Below are 20,500 nucleotides of genomic sequence, written 5' to 3' on the forward strand. Positions count from 1 at the left end.
CCCCCCCCCTTGCCGCGGGGGCGGCGCAACCGCCGCCGCGCGCCTAGAGCGGCTTGTCCACCTCCTCCCAGCCCTCGAGGTCGCCGGCCAGCTGGTAGTGCTGGCGCCGCAGCGCCGACAGCTGCACCCGCTCGCGCTGCAGCTGCGCCTCCAGCTCCAGCACGCGCACCTGCGCCTCCATCTCCTGCCGCTTGGTCTGGTGCAGTGACAGACTGCCAAAGTCGAACACGGCTGCCGGCGAGGACGCACCGTCACAGTCTAGGTAACCGTCACGGCCGGCAGTTCACGCCGCGGCAGACGGTCAAGGTCACGGGCAAGGCGCGCGGGCGACTCGTCCCATACTGCGGTGGATCGCTCGGCGCGGTGACTTGCACCGGAGCGCCAGCACCGGTTCCCAACGGAACGGCGGGCACACGATCGGAAGGGCAAAAACTGGTGCCACCGGGGCGACTGGCCGCGAGTACATATCAATGGGATGCCGCTCATTCGTAAGGTCAGACACAGGGGCGGTAAGGGACGGTACACTGGAGGTAAGGGGCGACCGGCCGCGAATACATATCAATGGGATGCCGCTCATTAGTAAGGTCAGACATAGAAGAACCTGTTCAATGATCTCGACACGGCAAAGCCTTGTGACTGAGAAACGCTCCGCTCCATGCGCCAGTACTCCTTCACACCCTTCATGCCAAAACAAACTGCAAGGCACTGTAAGAGACGCTGCAAGTCTTCACGCCGGCTGCACGTGCGCGCAGTGACATACCTTTGTCCTCGACCAGCTGCATACAAGACTTGGCGGTGGCCACCACGGAGCCGGTGGCTTCTGAAACACCGCGCGACGCCTGGCCGAGGTTCGCCAGGTTCTTGCTCTGGCGGTCGGCTGGAGATGCGTGGGTCAGGTCAGGTCAGCTGAGGTCACGCAGGTTTACTGGGCTCGCTGTTCATCGGGATGTACCGAGCTGCTGCTGTGCGTCCCTGACCCCGTGACGGGCTCTGGTGTCGGGTGACACGCAGTTCCATGCCCGCCGCCATTTCAGGATCGTGGTGGGAAACACGTTCACTAAATCTTCAAGCGCCGGGGGTAAAACAAGCCGCAAAGCCCGCCTTGCGACGACGCGACGACCTCAGCCCACGCGTTTGGCAGGACCAAACGCGCGCGTCAGTTCGTCATCGTAGACAGGGCATACATACTACGAACAATGTCGGAACTTCGAAACCACCCGACCGATGCAGACACCGCTGCGGGGTAGCGCCAACGCCCGCCGTTGACCCCTGAAGCGGAGCCTCCCCCTCCCCACCTTTGACTTTGGACGCGATGACGAGCTGGGCGCTGGAGGCGGCGATCTCGTGGGTGACCACAATCAGCTCCTCAAACTTGCCCGTGCCTGCCACCAGCCGGTCGGCCGCGTCCCTGTCCGTAGATCGGGGCCAGGGTCAGCGGTGGTCAGTGCCCGCCGGACGGAGGTAGGGAGGGGGCACCGCCAGAAGCACGGAGCTCAGCAATCCAGTGCGACTCGGTGGCAGCGATTTGCCGGCCACTCCGCCGGGTCCCGAATGACAAAAAACGGCAACCTTCTGAATAGCAGGTGGTGACGTTCCGCCAGATTCGTTCCGTCTGCCCAACAGCAACGCTCCGATCCCCTATCGAGGGCGGTGCGTGATGGTAGGGGGGGGGGGGGGCGTCAGAGTGTGCGGAGGACAAACAACGTCCTTCTCCACGGACAGAGCGGCCGCGCAGAGACGGCTGACAGAACTGTGCAGTTTCAGAAGGGGCAACAGAGCCGGTGCGACAGAGCGCTCCCACCGCACGCCAGGAGGGTGCGTTAGGGCACTCTGGCTGCACGCCACGAGGGTACGACAGGGCACTCCGGCTACACGCCAAAAGGGTACGACAGGGCGCTCCCACCGCACGCCAGGACGGTACGACAGGGCGCTCCAGCTACACGCCAGGAGGGTGCAACAGAGCGCTCCCACCGCACGCCAGGAGGGTACCACAGGGCACTCCGGCTGCACGCCAGGAGGGTACGACAGAGCGCTCCCATCGCACGCCAGGAGGGTATGCAGAGCGCTCCGACTGCACGCCAGAAGGGTGCGACAGAGCGCTCCCAACGCACGCCAGGAGGGTGCGACAAGGCACTCTAGCCGCACGCCAGGAGGGTGCGACAGACCACCGCCGACGGTACGTACAGCAGCGACTTGGCGCCCATGCCGACAGCCTTGGCCGCCGAGATGAGGCCCTCCGTCCAGCGGTGGTTGCGCTTGTAGAACTCGGTGGGCGACGCCGACCCCTGCGGCAGGCGCGACACGTGACAGGCGGCGCCGGCGGCGGCTCCGCGCCCGCTGCCACCGCCGCCGGTGGCTGACCGCCCACACGGCACGGCGACGGCCCCGACCCCCCTCCCTCCCTTGGCGTTAGTGACGGCCGGCGGGCGCCGGCCCCGACGGACGGTAGGTGGCAAACGGCCCAAGTTGGCGCATAACTCAGGCGGCGGCGGTCGCGGTGCGACAGATACCGCGGCGGGGAATGATTTAATACGCGACGGCGCAGACGTTCCCGCTCGCCGACTGCTCGCGTCCGCGTCTTTTTTCTTCTCTTCAAAGTGGACCTGAATGAGCCATGGCCCAGTCTTCGACAGGACCCTGCCACCAACACCCCATGCCCATCCCTCAAAACCATGACCACAATGCGCTTGTACCCATGCGCATCACGCAAAACAGCATTGATATCATCACAACTTGGCCGTCTCAAACACTAAATGGGCGTCACACAACACACAGCGTCACAGCCCGCACTCGGTCGTCGAGCCTGCCCTTCTCCACACCATGGACCACAAACTCCCCCCCCCCCCCCCTCACTCTCCCAGTCGCCGCTAACCTTGCCCTGGGCGATGATCTCGGCCTGCAGGTCGCGGCTGCGCTGCACCAGCACCTTGATGGCGCGCATGAGGCCGGTGCAAGAGTCCAGGATCTTCTCGCTGACCTCGAGCTTGACGCCCGAGTCGGCGGTGCGGGCGGCCATCAGGATCTCCTGCGGCGCCGGACGGATGTCAGACCCCGCCAGCCGACGCGCGGACCGAGGCAGCAGACCCGGCCCGCGATACGCACGCTCATTCGGCCGCCGGCTGGGCGGCAGCATAGCAGCTCGCCACGGCCGGCTGGCCGAACGCTCGCCGCTTGGGCACGTGCCGGCCGCGCACGGCGCGCACCACAGCAGTCAGTCGACACCGCCCTCCCGCCGGTCGAGCAGCGAGACTCCCGGCCACACCCGCTCGGCGCGCACGCGCCATCCGCCGGCACAGAGCCGGTCGCGTCAGCCCGCGGCGCCGCACCTGAATGCGCGCGGCCGCCGCCTCGATGGCGCTGTCCATGGCGGTCATCTCCTGCTCGACGAGCGAGGCCACCTCCTCGCCGCTGACGGCGCGCAGCGAGTCGGCCACGCGACGCGTCAGCTCGCCGAGCCGCGCCAGCTCGGCGCGCGCGGCGGCGGCCGGCGCGGCGCGCTCGCCGCCCGCCGTCCGCCAGCCGGCGAGCAGCTGGAGCGACGCCGCCGCCAGGCTGACGCACACGGCCGACATCTCTGCGGGCGGGGCGGGGAGTCAGGGTGCAGGCCGCATGACGGGGAGCCGATCACGAGCGGGATCCGATCACGGTCCGAGGTTCGAGACCGTGGTGCGGCGGTCACGCTACGCGCGCGGGAAAACAGAAGTAGGGGTTCGAGTCCGCACAGTGCCTGTCCAACCTGTCAGTAAAAGTGATGATTTGGGCTTTGGGGCGCATCGACTACGTTGGTCATATGGCGCAGTTACGATGAGAGGCGGGCGACGCCATACAGCCTCAGATGCTAAATGCATCGTAAAGCTTTAATCACAAGCCAAGGCTTGGAGAAAATGGGCGCAAACTCCTTCTCGCAGCAAACAGCATCTATTCCAAACTACAATCAATAAACAGACTCGAACGTAGTTAACTTGCTGGAATGCAGCAGCCTCTATCAACAAAGATGCAAACAAACAAGTAGCACCCCCTCCTCCGCCCCGAAGAGGGCCACGACGCACACCACGGAGCACCCGGGCTCAGCCGAGCACGTCAGGGTAACCACAGGTCCTATCCCTGCGAGCCGCCGGCCGCCGCCGCGCGCCGCCGCGCCGCACCTTCGCCCAGCTGAATGTTGGGACTAGTGTTGGAGGTAGCCTTGCCGTGCAGCAGGAACTGCCCGGCCATGTGGGCGAACGAAAGGAGCCGGCCCAGCAGCTCGGGCCCGTCGCCGGCGCCCGCCACCGGCTCCAGCGCTTCCAGCAGCGGCTCGATCTGACCCAGCAGGTACTCTGGCGGACACGCGGGCAGCGCTATGTCAGCCGCAACACGGGACAGCCGGCATCGGTCGCCGCAGCTGACCGGCGAATGCTGGACACGGCGGACAACGGGTGCTGGGTGAGAACGGCGGGGCGCAGGCCAGCATTAGACACGGGAGATGCTCTGGCAGACATGGGGGCACCGTGTGGTCACGGGGGGGCGGACCGTCACCACACACAGCCGGTACTAAGGCCCACACAGCGGGCGCTGTGGGACTAGAGCGAGGTACAGCACCAGTGAGAGTTACGGCAGCACACATACATGCGGCAACAGGGGACACAGGGGGTGCTGTGAGACTGGAGCGACGTACAGCGCCAATGAGAGTCATGGTAACATGCCGACAGTGGACGACAGGGGACACAAGGGATGCTGTGGGACTGGAGCGAAGTACAGCGCCAATGAGAGACACGGTAACATACCGACAGGGGACGACAGGGGACACAGGGGATGCTGTGGGACTGGAGCGAAGTACAGCGCCAATGAGAGTCACGTTAGCATATCGACAGGGGGCGACAGGGAACACAGGGGGCGCTGTGGGGGTCAGAACAAGGTATAGCACCAATGAGAGCTAAGGCAACACACAGACAGGGGGAACAGGGGACACAGGGGACACTGTGAGACCAGAGCGAGGTATCATGGCACGACTCTAATCGATATAGGGGACGGCAACCACCACAGCTACGTCACGTCTGACCCACAGACACTCGGAGCCTACTCGGGCTGATGTACGCGGCGGTGCACGGCAGTTACGGTTTGCGACATGCAGGTCACGCCATTCACACATCACATCATCACACATCATCGCACCAAGCTTGTCATCGCAAAGCTCAGCTTTGAGCATTTAACTGCATTACAAAGGGGAAAACTTCGCACCTACAAACACCACACACATCAGCGTACATGACTCCGTTTATGGGAGAGATGTACGAAAATACGCCGTGAGATGTGAATGAAATCCCGCATGGACTAATTGTTAAGACTATCGTCCTCGTGTGGTATGTTACCACCTGCACAGACGTGGATGGTATTTCGAACAATGACCCTGTCCTTAATACTAATGCCTCGTTCCAATCTTCACGCAAAATGGTGCAGATGAAGTCCTGCAACTGAAGGATTATAAATTGTGCATGACGTCAAGGCATGCTATGTAGAGCATGTTCGAGACTGAGTGCGGCTGTCTCCACACACACCAAACCACGCGGACAACCCTATCTGCAACCAGCTAACTCTTTCACACTTCAATCCATTAGCAAAATGCTGCTGTTTGTCTGCAATAATTCACTGAAATGATTGCGAGCTATCATACGGCCCGAGCACCACCAAACAGAGGGGGTGGGAGGGGGGGGGGGGCGATGCTGCAGACATCAGGCCACCAAGGTCGCCTGCCGGACCACACTCTCACCTGGAGTGCACGTGACGGCCGAGAACATGGGGTTGTCGAACTCATCCAGCGAACGCTGCACCATCTGCTCAGCCGCTGTCACGCAGTCGACTGCGAACGGCACGGAGAGGCGTCAACACGGCGCACACCGCCGGACGGACGCACGCGCCGGGTGTGCCGTCGGCAGAGCGTGCACGGCTGCGGGGCGGTAAGCCACAGGCGCCGCGAACGACTACACATGGCCTGGTCAGCGTGGGCTCTGCTGCAGTTTGCCGGAGACGCACGACGGCGTGTGGTTGTTCATGCTCACTCTTGCATTCCAACGTCAGTTGCGAACGTTAAAGTAAATATACAATGTTTCGAGTAATGCCTTTCGTCGTCCTCAGGTTTGAGCAGTCCTTGGACGAAGAGTTGTGAGGACTTTGTACTGAAACGAATTATTTACACCTGGCGACGACAAAAAACCTTGATGGTAGCATTGCATATTTGCTTGATACAGCTGACGTGTTTTATTAAATATGAAAATTGGAGAGCGTTCTTTTAATAGCACAACTAGGTCTTAGGAATTAAAGTTAGAGTTAAACCAATTACGTCGATGTCACAAGTAACACATTTTGGGGTTATGCTAAGACGTGCTCACCTCATGCCGGATCAACATCTGTCATCCACACCAACTAAAGCAGTGAAATCACACTATTCCCCTCACCCCTTTACACCCTGACCCTGAGCCGTGCCTTCCCCTCCCCCCCCCCCTGTCCTCCAGCGAGTGATGAACACGCCACCGAAGCTCCGCGCCGCCCGCGGTACCGGCCGTGCTGCGCCGCCCGATCGGTGGTGCGTCGGCTGACTGACCCAGAGTGCGCTGAGCGCGGTCGGCCTGCTCGCGTCGGTGGCGCGCCCGCTCGGCCTCCAGTTCAGCCTGCAGCTGGCGGCCGCGCGCCTGCTGCTCGTCGCGCTCCACCTGTGCCAGGCTGGCGTGCGTGGTCTGCTCCTGCAGCTGGCCCTCCAGCGCCGCGCACCGGCTCCGGGACGTCTGCAGCTCCGACTGGCCGGCGGCGCGCGACGCCGTCAGTGAGGAGGGCGGGAGTGGGGGGGGGGGGGGGGGGGGGGGGGGAGAGCAGGGCGTAACACTGCACTGAGACCATGGCCACCAGCCCGGAGGGAGAATGCAATGACGAACAGATGCGGATGTTTTCGGAAGAGACTGGGTTGTGAGCACGTCGCTTAAACACATGCTCGATATTCAGATGCAACTAGATCAGGCGGTGTATTAAATAGTACCTCCCACTGAAAGGCACAGAATGCTCAAACGCTGGACCTAACAATTAACAGCAGACATGCTGATACCACTATAACCAACCGCCCAGCTCACCCCCGACCACCATACGCCACAGGCTAACCGGCGTCTGTCCGGTCCCGTCGTCCCATTTGCAGCGCGGCGTCCGTCGCGTGCGCGCGCGCCGCTCACCTGAATGGCGGCCAGCTCTGCCGAGCGCGCCTCCGACCGCTGCAGCTGCTCCTCGGCCACGGAACGCTGCTCGCTGAGGCTGCTCAGCTGCAGCTGCAGGTCGGCGTGCGCCAGCTTCGTCTGCTCGCGCGCCTGCTGCTCCGAAAGCACCTGCTGGTCCACCTCGGCCTTCTGGCGGATCAGCCGGATGTGCTCCTCGCGCAGCTGCTGGTACACGCCCTTCATCTTCTGGAACTTTTCGTCGGCGGCGCGCGCGCTCTGGCTGGCTGCGGCGGCGGCCGTCTCCACGCTGGCCGACAGCCGCGCCTCCAGCTCGGCGCACCTCTCCTGCTCAGAGTGCAGCAGGCTCTCCCGCTCGCCTAGCTGCAGCTCCACCTGCTCGGCGCGCGCGCGCAGCGCCGCCGCCTCCTGCTGTCGGGCCAGCAGCTGCTGGCGCAGCTGTTCCTCCACGTCCGGCCGCGGCGGCGGCGGTGGTGGCGGCCCATCCACAATTTCCAGCGTGTCTCCAAATCTGCGAATGGCACGAGCGGCGCCCTCAGCAGAGCGCGCGGCCGCACCGGGCAGCTGACGCGCTCATGACGTCACAACCGCGCCCGAGGCTCTCCGCGCATTCTATGGGCAGGCATATGGCTCGAGCAGGTATCTGGGTAACATCTCAGGGTCGACTGACACTGCCAACTCGCTCACGCCTGCGCTGGAAGTACTGTGTAAATTCAGTCGCGATGGACCAGCGTGGACAAAAGTGAAGAGAACAGAGATCGGCTCTTATCCGGCCGCACGACGACCACCGATAGATGCCGACGTAAGGCATTCCCGACAAACGTGTCGCTGACCTGTCGGAAGGGCCCGACTCCGACATGTCGACTAGCGGGTCCGCCTCCTCCTCCTCCTCCTCCGGCAGAATCACAGCCGCCTCCACCTGGTCACTCCGCTGGCACGCGCGGAAGAAGTTGGGCGGGCTCTGCCGGCAGCCAGAAGACCGTCAGCGGCGCCCAGCGGACGGCAGACGCACTGAAGCTTCGCACAGCAATGTTCAAGACTTGATGTTGAACTGCCGTGCATAACTGGACGTGGTATGCTTGGAAAGTCTGGACACGAGCAACGTTGAGCCAGTTACACCGCTACGGCGAATTTGTCGCAGATTCTCGAACGTGAATTGGCTTTGTTCTTCGTTAGGGGAAGCGTTTAAGAAATGACTGGACGACGGCAGCTAAAGGAAGGATGTCGGTTACATTCCATGTGAGCTGCTCATGCCAAACTGGGGACGCCGCTGGGCTCAGTTGATGAGCGCCATGCGTTTTCGCCGACTCGCTTTCGTTGACCTTCAGTGACATGTGTCGCTCAGCTCCAAACTCCATTCCTCCTGTTTTTAACCCAAATTTGTTACATTTGAAATACTCATACATCAGAAGCGAATTGGACGACCTAAATTATACAGTTCTATTCTGTCGATATCAGCCTGATGTCTCTAGCAATCATACATGTATAGCTAAATTAAGCATTTAACTAGACACACAACGTGGGTTAAGGGTAGGTTCCGCACCTCTTTAGCCTATTACGACACAATTTTAACTAAAGCGGCCAACACACTTTCGGTCAGCAGGCTTTTACCAATTAAATCAGGCAATCAGAACCTACTTGTCATCGAAAACTGGCAAACGCTGAAGCATGACAAAAACATATTGCACCGCAAATCTGTCCCATTGCAGTTTACGAACACAGCAACTCCCATTTCAAGCAGTTATTGTTAACATGGCACCTGCCATATATTTTCGGGCAGATACGACAGAAGTACCTGTTCAAAACAATTCCTTCTGACACTTATGAAGATTTGAAGAGCCTGTAAGCTGCCAGATGACCCATGTTTCCTACTCTGACACATTTATATGATGCATGGGCACCCCTCATTGCTGACGACGGCCTGGTAATGCCAGTGTCTTAGAAAATATTGTGTTTTACCATAATTTGTCGTTGGATCCAAAAATGTTAAGCATATCCCAATTCTGTTGCTGTAGCACAGCATGCTGATGCTGGCCTTCTGACTGGGCACAACTAGCTGACAAATAATGAAAGCTCAGTTCAATCTGCAAGTGGATAATTTGACAACTTGGTGGTCAAGTGCTGGCAGAAGCAACACATTTGAGTTCTGTTATGTTGTTACATATCATGCTATACAATACTAACACTGCATGACCATATTTTGACGAGTTTCAACCACAGCAATATTTGTAAAGGAAATATTAGCATACAAAAAGACTGGCTTCTCGGAGTATATCTGATAACGGCGGGGATACGGCCCCTTCCCAAACCTTGGAAAGTTGTGATGCAATAAATTGGCATAAGGCCCAAATTATTCCCCAGAACTGAGTTACATCACTGATCAAAGTGAAAGGTTTCCAAATGGCTCAGTCAGGACATGGAAATGGAGGACAATACTTGGCAGATTCAGATGGTGCATCTAGCTTTTCCAACTGCACTTTTATAACCCTAACACTCTGCTACCAATGGTGTTTTGACCTTGGCATCCAACATACCTCAGGCAACTGTGGCACCTGGATTAGCGTCTTGAAGTACTGCAAGTTGGCCGACTTGTGGTAGAACTGCTTCAGCGAGGCGAACAGCTTGTTGAAGCGCTGCCGGTGTCCGGAGAGCAGGTCCGGCGGCAGGACTGTAACAGCACGGCGCGCGCTGCCAGCGGCCCACCCAGACGGCGCGGAGCTCCTCCGAACACCACGTCCGCGGCGTCTGAGAGACCCCTGCTCCGCAGCGATCTCCCAGCAGAGAGACGCGAGTCGAGCGCGTCCGTCCCGACCCCCCGAAGATGAGTCTGACGCCACTGTACGCCAGTTGCGCTATCCATAAGATACATCGATAATATCTGTGGTTTCAAATTCCCACTGGTCATCACGCTGGCATAGGAGCCGAGGGGTCAAACAAAATGACAGAGGGAGAGAGAGAGAGAGGGAGGGAGGGGGAAAGAGAGAGAGAGAGGGGGAAAGGGAGAGAGGGAGGGGGAAAGGGAGAGAGGGAGGGAGAGACATGAGAGCGCACGGAACAAGAGCAGTGGGCTGAGAAAGCGCACGCGGGCGATCTACGTCAGCCGCACCCCGTGCCGAGGCACTCACTGGAGTGCAGCTGGAACATGATCTTCATGGAGTGGTTGTAGAGGGCGATCGAGTCCTGGATGCACGGTATCAGCGGCGCCAGGCGGCACTGGCCCTCCTTGGTCATGGACGACGAGCGCGACATGTCCAGCGAGCCGAACACTGAAACGCGCGCGCGCCATGCCGTGACGCTGGCAACGCCGCGCTCACGTCAAGGCGAACACGGGGGCGCGGGTACGGACACTGCCGAATGGCAGAGCGGAGCCGGACGGGTCCACGAAGCTCAACGGCACGACTTCGGCGTGCGGCGCGGCACGTTGCGAACTGAGGTCGCCACGTGATCCATGGAGCGATCATATTCGCAGCACACGCTTAATAAAATGCAGTTCAGTTCAGTGCAATTTAGAAGTTTAGAGGTGGTGACTGACTGACCACCGCAATCTCGCGAGTTCGACAGTCGCCAGGTACCGTGTTGGGCCTTCCGGTGCAACACTACACAAAAAGATTGGAACACCTGAATAGGCTTTGCAGTCGTTAAATGTCGTTGCACAAGATAAACTTCGTTGCAAACCGAGCAACACTGAAGCGCTGCACCTAAATCAAACACGGTTACCGGCCGAGACGTTCACAGGGCCCATCACCAAACGTTGCCGCGCAGCCTGTTTCACAGCAATGGAGCCCGAGCGCAACATCCACGGACAGAAGGCTCTCGGGTGGGCAAAGTTCCGATGAATGCCACAGCAGCCGGCGACCGGGTCGTGTCGGTAGGCGGGACCGAACACCGCAGTCACCCACCGGCTGACTGCATGGTGGCGATGGCCTCCAGGTAGTCTAGGATCTCCACGGCCATCTCGAAGTAGTTGTTGGGGTCGTTCTCGCCGAGCCGTTCCAGCTCGTCCTCGCTGAGCGTCAGCGTGCCCGGAAAGCCATGGTACTTGATGTGGAAGCGCAGCTTGACCAGCAGCACCTGCATGTAGCTCTGGATCAGCTTGCCGTAGGCGTCCGGTAGGTGGCCCTGCCAACAGAGAAACCGACACTGCAGAGATGCGATGGTGGAGGTCAGGCAGCTGTCATGGGGTCCAGGTGGAGCTCATGATGGGGACCGGCTGAGGCTGTAAAGGGAGGGTCACATAGAAGTTACTGTGGAAATGAGGTCACGATCAAATGGTGAATGGAGGCTGTTATAACGCAAGTATCACGTGGAGGTGGAAGCAACTCACTCAACAGGCATACACCGAGTGAACAACGAAGAAAGTGCTGACGAAGCGAAGAGCGATTTGCGGGCCAAGGGGACAGGTCGAAGCTACACAGGGCACGAACTAGAAGCGATAGCATCGGTCGAAGATCCACAGCAATGACATCCCACCCGGACCTGCACCGACCGCACGAACAACCCGAAACATCCGAGCAACGTCACCACGGGCGGCGTAACCGGACCGCGGCACCAGACCACGGCCCAAATCGCACACTTCTAGCCTTCTCGGAGCGCGACCACAAGGCTCCACGAGCGGCCGCGCGGCACGCGTCCGCCGGCGCGGCCAGTGCGGCCCGACGCGGCCTGCGAGACGTACCCAGAAGGTGGCGAGTTCTCGCAGCATGTTACGCCGGCTGTATGATTCACGCATCGTGTTGCGGTACCCCTCACGCAGCACCTTGTGCAGCACAAGGCAGAACTTCCAGCAGGTGATGGGGTGTTCCTGTAGCGGCACGCGCTCGGCCAGCGACCAGAAGGTGTGCGCGCTGTGCTCGTGATGCGTGCCAATGATCAGAGCACGCACGTGCTTGGTTTTGACCGGCATCTCCTGCGAGCTGGTCGCCTTCGAAAAATGCGACATCTGTGGGAAGGAAAAATTGGCTACATAATAAAGGTGTGCTGCTGAATCTACTATTTCTGGAATGCCGGGTCAATAAATGACTGATTATTATCAAACCACATGCAGCAAAATAAATCATTCACACTTCAAGTAAGACCACATTGTGTTTTTTTCTTGAACAGTACCTGAGTTTTTTCAAACTCTATCCTCTGGGCGTCTAATGATGAGGTTGCTCTCCTGTTCAGCAAAGCCCTCTGCACCTGTCTTGCAGCCATGATAAATGGCTGACCTGGAAAAGGGACAGCATCATTTGGAGGGAACACATTGGTGGAAGGTTAGTCCTTCTTGACAAGTTTAACTTATCCACTTTGTCCTTTGAATTCAAGTGTTCTGGTCACAATAGTTATTTCATCTGCTGGAACAGCTTTGACAAAAATATTCAACCCCCTCCCCCTTATAGGGTGATGACAAGGAATAAACATGAATAATTGCCAACTGCAGCTACAATAGATGATGGCAGATAACACATCTCCATTGAATTTGGTCATTTAATGATCTTGTGAGTTTCACCCATCTCTTTTCCCCCTTTTGTTCTTGAGGGAAGAGGGCACAGCACCCTGCAGTGTTCCTTTGTGCAAATGTTCTGCAAATTGTCACATTTCTGCCCACTTTCCTCCTGCTCAAGTGTTTTGCTGCTTTTGGACATCACATACAAAATAAGATACATCATATACAAAATTTGGCATTAATATGTAATTGTTTTTATCTTCAGGCATTGCCTTGCCTTGCACACATGGTTCTTGGCATGCTTTTAGAGTTCAGATTGCTATCAGTAAGAGTTTCACAATGGGCATGCATTGTAGCCCTGAAGGACTCTGGTAGGAATCAAGTTGACAAAAGTCTTACAGCAATTTTAGTTTCATTAATTTAAGAACAATCAGATGAATAACAAAAAACAAGCAAATATGTATTAAATCTGATCATATACTTATATGTGAACATCCAGATTTTGTGGCAAAATGGGACTGGTTATGTGCCAGGGGCATGGTCAATCTTATACTCAGATGTCACCTGGCCTTGTATGTACAGGGTCTGATCTACCACAATACAAAACATGAATAGTTGGAACTGAGAAAAGATACAAATGTAAGAAGTAATGAGCTCCTCTTTCCTGGAAAAAATGATGTAATCAATCCTATCAGTGGGAGTAGGGACAGGATCAGAAAGATCTGGTTTGTATTTGGACTGAATGATTGATAGAGCTAGTGCTGGGCTGGGGTGAAGTGGAGTGATCACAGGTTATATTAGGTTGGGTGATATTCTGTTGTTTTGTGGAGCAATGGTAACTCCCCTGGCCACCTGCACTTTTTATATGCTTAATTCAAGTCAAAGTACCATTAGTGTCAGTTAGTTAAGTACACTGTATCACCTGGGTCATTGCATTTAAATTGAAATGCCCATAACATTTGTGTACTACCAATTTCACTGTGCTATGGAGTGCTGCAGTAGTACATTCACAGGATCATGCACAAGGGGCAGGGACCTGATGCCATATGGCAGCCCATAAGATTCTGACATGCATACAATGTAAGCATAAGAATAAATGCCTATCATCAGAACAAAGCAAGTTAGTTAAAATATGCAGATTGTTGATGACTTGAAATGTTTTTTATTAAAATTTACCTGCATGCAGCAAATAACAATGTTTTTTTGGTAGCAAATTAAGCTGTGCCCTGCCTCGCTCCCCCAACGTCAATTCCCACACATGCCCCTGTGCAGCTAGACCTGACCTGACCTGTTTCAGGCACTGTTACATTCTGAAAACTGTGGGACACACATAATTCATGTCTCAAGAACATACAGATATCTTTCTTGCGGGATGTGACTGGGGGCTTGCTTTCTGACAATATGCCACAGGGCCAAAAAGGGAGGGGCAAAATGGGACAGAATGGTTAAAACTACCATCAAAATACAGGAAAGCAGGTTTCTCTCTCCAGAGATGGTAACTTTGTTCTAAAAGATGGAGGAAACTGTAGCCTCCAAATAAATAGAAACTATATCTCTGGATGTACCATATATCTTTACACAGAATATCCACTTGCGAGCAGAGTGCAACACCCAACAAAATTAGGAAACCATCAATCTAGTTGCAACACATTTTGTGCACATTTTCTTAAGTGTGTAAACAGGCAGGTGATATTGAGGCAAACATCAGGCTGGTTCTGGAAATCTGGAATGTGAATTTTTTAATTGGAGTAGGTTATATTACTTTGGGGTAGCTCATGGTACCTTGGGTCAGGTAGTAAAATGGAACAGAGATCTGGTGGAACTAGCAGGCACAATTTATCACATAAAAAGGGAAGGAATGCCACTCTATAAAGGGGAGCACAGCCATTGTTACAAATGCTTTAAGACCAAGCAGCTGGAGCTATATCACATTGCCTGCCTCTCACCCTGGCAGGAAGGGCAGGCACCCTAGGGAATGAAACCCCACACCTTTGGTTTTCCAGATGCACAACTTAACTTCTTGACTACCAGTACCCTAACTCATCTATCAGTAACTAATCTTGACTACCAGTACCCAAGGTAAGGATGACCCAAAGACCAACTGCCCTATCTTAGCCTGTCTGGTTCTATACATGGATGCTGCACAGATGCAAGCCTTTTTGCTCCCACCAGTCATGTGCCTGCACTTAACAGGCAGACCAGTCACAAACAACTGTGTGCCAGTCTGGCCCAGTATCTGCATGACAGCTTCAAATCTGTGAGTTTTTATCACTGACACTGCACAATGTTTGACACACTTCTTCCTAATATAAATTTTAGGTAAAGCTGTGATGAAAAATGTTGGATGGCAAATCCAGTGAAATTCTTATTTTTCTTGTATGTATTGGGGAAAAATGCAGCTCGTAAATAAAGATAGCACCATTACAAAAATCTTGGCGACCCCTAGTCCTCAGAGCGCAGGCCCCCGCCCAAGAGAGACATTGGCTTCCACATTTGAGGCGGGACCGGATCTGCCCGGAACATCCTGTTGACTGGTGTGCCGCAGTTTGCACACTGGTAGATAAGATGGCCCCTTTCTACCTAGATAATGGGGTGACTAGCGGTTACACGTGAAAACGGAATGATGCGCGTTGCTGCGCTCCGCACCTAGTCTCACACACGACCGAATCCCCTCAGTCCCCGGGCACCGAGCAGCTAGCACCACCCTACTCATAACCAATTTAAATTGAAGGAAATGTTCAAGTAAACTCCAAGTTGTTTTCAACGTCAAACTCAAATTTCACAAAAAATCAAACACTTTTACCGCCAGGACGCAGCTTCCAGGTATGTACTTACCCAATAGGGACACCCGCAGCAAAACGCGCTATCGAATAGCTCCTCGGGCGGAACGCTCCAAACCCTGGCCCCGCAGGAAAATGAAGCTCTCGCAGAAAAGTAAACACCGGAAACGGTCAAAAAATGGCGCACTAGCTCGTAAAACGGCGAATCAAGTCCATTACTTGACTGCCATTTGACCGGCCTAAGCACATATGACTTGGACAAATCCTGCCAAGTTGTTTCAAGTGTCTGCCGTTTCAGTGAAGGTCGCAGGGCACAAATTGATTAACCGCCTAAGGTGTGAGGCACATGTTTTATGACATAAGGAACTCCCCCATCTTAACACATTTGCTCGTTCAATGGCTGTTCCTGTTGTCTGATGCTGTCCAGCTCATTCACCACAGCGGTCTATGATCCATCGTCATGCTTAATTAAGTGACTTCATTTCGTAGTGCTTCACACGTTCATCTCATTGAGCCCGTAGCACGGCACATACGTACAGCCACACCTTCTAAGAATGTTCAAGATATTAGCGAAAACTGGTCGCAGAACAATGAAGCAAGCACTTCAAAGCAAGAAAAAGGGCTGCAACTTTGGCACAGTATCTGATAATTTGTCATTCCCTTTGTAAAACGTCGTCACACCACTTTTATGGAACACCAGCGGCTGTATTGACAATATAAGTGCACAGGACAGGGATGGATCCAGGATTTCGTCAAGGGAAAGGCTACGCTTCACTATGGCGCCCCTGGAACGTGCTGTCCTTCGCTCCTCTCACAGCAATGCTTCCAGGATTCCGACCACCTTACTTTCATATGCTTGCGTTTTAATCGGTCAAATATCTAACATACATTAAAGGAATGATCTGCCAGGATTGAGTCCATCTTTATCTTTCGAGGTAATTATTCCGATTTCTCATGACGAACTTGAAGATTTGGGGACCGTTTGTAGTGCCCATGAACATTAGTTTCGTCTTGAAAACAAAGGTTATGTGGACTCGAAATAAGGATTTTGGTGCCCCTTCGGCCCAAGAGAAGGAGACCCCATAAATGTATCCAAAATTAAGTTGTTAATTGTGCAACTTACGTCACTCAGGGACACTTTCCAGCGTCCTAGTGTTGTTGGGAAGTTCCTTCACGCTGTTGGCCAGAGCCCACATATGGCTCCAATGGCCTCCCATGCAGATCGTTTAACATATGGATCGATTCAAGTCCTTTCTAGAACCTCCCTCGACACATTTGCATCGACCAAGTGGGATTCTCGAGGAAAACATGTCCAAGTTGGTAGTCAATCATTGTTCATACCTTACGTGTAGACAAAAATGAGACATTTAGGTTTTCATAGACCTTTAATCTACCTCCTGGAAGGCTAAACTCAAGTGGAGGAACGCGTACATATTTCTAGTCCAGCGAGATTATCAAGTTACACGGATATAGCATACCCTCAGCCGACCATATCTAAGGACGTAATGCGATAACCACAAGTCATTTTGTCTCTGAAAGCTCCAAAAGGTAAGTTTTTAACAATTTCTTAGCGTTCTATGCAATGTTAATGACATGTCATTCGGAAAGTGACCTTAGCTCACGAGACATGCCCCGTGATGCCTGACTATTCGACAACACCACGCCAAATGCTGCATAATGTATTGGCGCAGCTTACGAAATTGATATTTCATCCGCCTGCAAACGCCTTTGCTGTTGAATGGACGGCTTTTGGCTGCTGAGCTCGCTCCGTCGTCAACCGGTAGCATCTGCTCTGTGCACGTCACGGGAGATTCTACACACACGCACACACAGAGGGGAACACAGGGATTCTCTACGGTCATGGGTGCCCTTGTACATTGGGATGATATTAAGCCACGCCAGGGGTGTAGTGTTCTATCCAGTTTGGGGCAGGTGGGAGGGGGTCTGCAGGTCCCATCCCACCCAACTTGAGCTCCAGACCCCCAATTTTGTGGAGAAAGTGGGTCAAATTTAGGAACAAACTTGTCTGTCGGCAAATTTTGCCGGTAGTTTCCGTCATTTTTCACTGTCCAGCCCCCCCCCCCCCAACCCCACCCAACTCATTTTGTGAAACTACTGCCCCTGTGTAGCGCTATACACTGCCCCTGCCCTGGTGACCAGGACAGCATTCACAATTAGCACATTATTTCAGTTTCATTTTATGGTCATGACCGCTTGTTTCTACCTTGCCAAATGAGTTGTTTAGGTTATAGTAGGTGCTCATGCACACAGGCACGACAACACCCACCTAGGTGCTCAGGGGTTACCTAAAGCACCCACCTTGAGACCTGGGGTAGAAGGTGTAGGTTGTCAAATTCATGTAAGAAACTTACGTTGTGCCTGGAAAATACTTGCTTAATCTTTGTGCGCCAAAAAATGCGAAGTCTTTTTTAGTTAGTATGTTTGTGCTCCAAGCCGCGTGGTCAGCCGAATATGCAGCGGTCGTTCGACGTTCCCAAATTGTCGGACTATGGACGACGAACTGTCGCTGTGAGATAATTCGAAATGTCGCTGTGAGAGAGCTCGAGGTGAGAGCCCAGGTAGGCGCTCGGAAAGCTTGGATTAAATCCCAAAGATAAATGTTGAAGCCTTGATAAGCTCCATCGGCTTATGTTTGATAAAATACGCATTATACATAACTGTGAAAGACATAAGTCTCATTGACGAAAATGCCAACAAATCTTGCGGTTCAACAAAAATAATGACAATCCGTTCCAGTCATGAGTCATCTGATGTTGATACGGGGAGATATATTTCATTTATCGTGGAAGCGTCCACGAGGGTATTCGTCGACGTCTGCATTACGAAAGGAACTTCATCCCAAAATCTGCTGAAGAAATACGTTGCCTGCAGTGGATTGGAAACAAGCCAAAGATTGCTGAAAACCATAAGTTGTAAGTGTAGTGAACAGAATGCGGTTGGAGACTTACATGAAAATTGTAATTTCACTCGGGAAACTTGAGCTGCAGGGCACAGCAGAAGAGCGGGATTGTGCGACCCCCCCCCCCCCTCCCCCCAATAAGGCTAGGACGTTTACTTTTTCACCAAAGAGGGCTTCCGACTGAAAATAAAAATCGGCGTGATGCGCGCTCACCGAGCTCCGGGTCCTTGACTTAGCAAAATCCTGGCAGTGCCGCTGTACAGGAATTGACCATTCGCACCATTCCACTCACGACACGCCACTCCACTCACATTATGTGAACGCAGTAAATGTACGGTCTCCGGCGTATCATGGACACCTTGAAATAGTCTGTTCAACCAAGGGAATATTAAGCATGACAGCGCACTTCAATCATGGAAAAGACTTGTGACATATGGGATGGGTTCTGAGTAAGGATACATCAAGATGAAATGTCATCGGGATGATGCTTTTTCAACATCCCCTGAATCACATTGACTTTGGAGCATAATAATGTCTAGATCTATGCAATAGCCATCAACCCATGTCAAAGTCGAGAAACAACGAAGGAGGACATGCATGTGCACAATAATTTCCTGAGCAGGGTCGTGGTCTCCAGGGGACTCACGACGGGCACCACAGTGAAGTGATCACATGCTACAGCAGCTCCACATCCTCACAATATCTCTGTTGCATTTTCGCAGGGCTTCTCAAGATATGCTTTTGTATACTGGAAACAGCGATGTGAAATAAAGCGCAATTCAGACGCTCTTAATTCATGCTTTTACCAAACATCCGAGGATCCAACGGGCTCGTACTGAACCCCCACACCCATCTCCCCAATCCCCGGAGGACAAGCCCGTGCGCCTACCTCTGTGTGCTTCTCTGAGAAGGTGTGGGGTTTGAGGTCCCTCACGCAAGTGAAAAGTTTCAGCTATGTGTTCAGCCGTCCTAAAGCTACGGCAAATCGCAGAAAGTTACTCATACGAAGGGAATTTTGGCGGACCGGGTGGAGGGGGGCAATAGGTTTACACTGACTGATAACATCACATGCTACCAGTCAAATGAACGCTTTCTTAGTTACAAAGAATTGATAATAGGTTCTGAGATCGAAGACTGTAAAGTATTATCCGTGGTTAAGGCATAATTCAGGGTCTCAGGGTTAAGGCATAACTCAGGGTCTCGCGATGATGCTGGTCACTCGATTTTGAAGCTGCAATGAAGCTGCGTGCTGTTGGTCGGACGCGGGGTGTTTTAAAGGACTCGGACAAATGCAGCGCTTTTTTCTCTCTCTTTAGATTACAGACTATCACAGAGGCGGTGTTGAAAAAGTGTGGCGTGAGAGGTCATAACCTTGCACTGTAGCGGGGACGGTGAATTACTACTGTCACCGACTTTACTGACGAAAACCAGCGCTTCTTACACTGGCTTTGAGTGAAATTAATTCATGCGTTCATTAGTGACAGCACTTCTTCTGTACGGCCTGTTTCTTTGCAAACCCTCTTTTCTACGTTCATATTTATTCTGTCCCAGGCAGCTGCCTACACAACATTGGTCTACGCATCCACCTGCCAGTGGGAAATGACACTACGAGGCCAAGCTTTAGTGCCACAGACACAACTCGCCAGTGGTGAGCACGGCGATCGCAAATCAGCACGCGAAGATTAACGCACTCCACAAAACCGCTCCAACTTAAAGCTTCCGCCAAAACTGGGCGGTGCACGGCGGCGGCGGCTGGCGGGCGTGCACTGCGCACGCGAATACACAGACCACGGGTGCACTGAATGCATCACGAGGCATCACGAGCCTTCGACGCAGCCGCGCCGCCGCCTGCTGGACATCGAGCTTAGCAGCCGAGGCGCCGCTGCCATTCACCGGCGCGCATGGCTTAGCGGAGACGGCGAGCACCCGACACGCGAGCAATGACTGCTCGGACGCGTCGGCACGGCCTGCCGCGTGAGAGGCGCACGTCCAGGTCTCACGCGTGCTGGCCCGAAGGGCCCGGCCGGGCGTCGCGGTCGGTGGCGGGGCTCGAGCCGGGGCCAGGTGCGGCGCCGCGCCCTCCGAGGCCGACGACTGAGCCGCCCCGTGCGGATTACTGCCACACGGGCGCCGCTTCCGAGAAGGTCTTAGCCACGGCACCGAGAGGAGGACGGCGCGG

The 20,500-nt window shown here is 54.5% G+C and overlaps 1 protein-coding gene across 1 annotated transcript; it reads right to left on the reverse strand.

The window, feature by feature from the left end:
• Window positions 1–24: 24 nt before the first annotated feature.
• Window positions 25–15,525, reverse strand: LOC119098370 (huntingtin-interacting protein 1). The gene is made up of 18 exons (XM_037221288.1): window positions 15,457–15,525; window positions 12,300–12,403; window positions 11,872–12,135; window positions 11,096–11,315; window positions 10,322–10,462; window positions 9,731–9,864; window positions 8,030–8,157; window positions 7,197–7,707; window positions 6,581–6,773; window positions 5,750–5,839; window positions 4,146–4,319; window positions 3,546–3,574; window positions 3,327–3,464; window positions 2,873–3,025; window positions 2,185–2,285; window positions 1,296–1,408; window positions 761–877; window positions 25–231 (listed from the first exon to the last, which is right to left on the reverse strand). The coding sequence occupies exons 2-18, from the start codon at window positions 12,387–12,389 to the stop codon at window positions 44–46; spliced, it is 2,784 nt and encodes a 927-aa protein (XP_037077183.1). The 5' UTR covers window positions 12,390–12,403; window positions 15,457–15,525; the 3' UTR covers window positions 25–43.
• Between the last annotated feature and the right edge of the window lie 4,975 nt (window positions 15,526–20,500).

Source organism: Pollicipes pollicipes, unplaced genomic scaffold (assembly GCF_011947565.3).
Source record: "Pollicipes pollicipes isolate AB1234 unplaced genomic scaffold, Ppol_2.1 Scaffold_4740;HRSCAF=5597_pilon_pilon_pilon, whole genome shotgun sequence".
NCBI classification, from domain to species: Eukaryota; Metazoa; Arthropoda; class Thecostraca; order Pollicipedomorpha; family Pollicipedidae; genus Pollicipes; species Pollicipes pollicipes.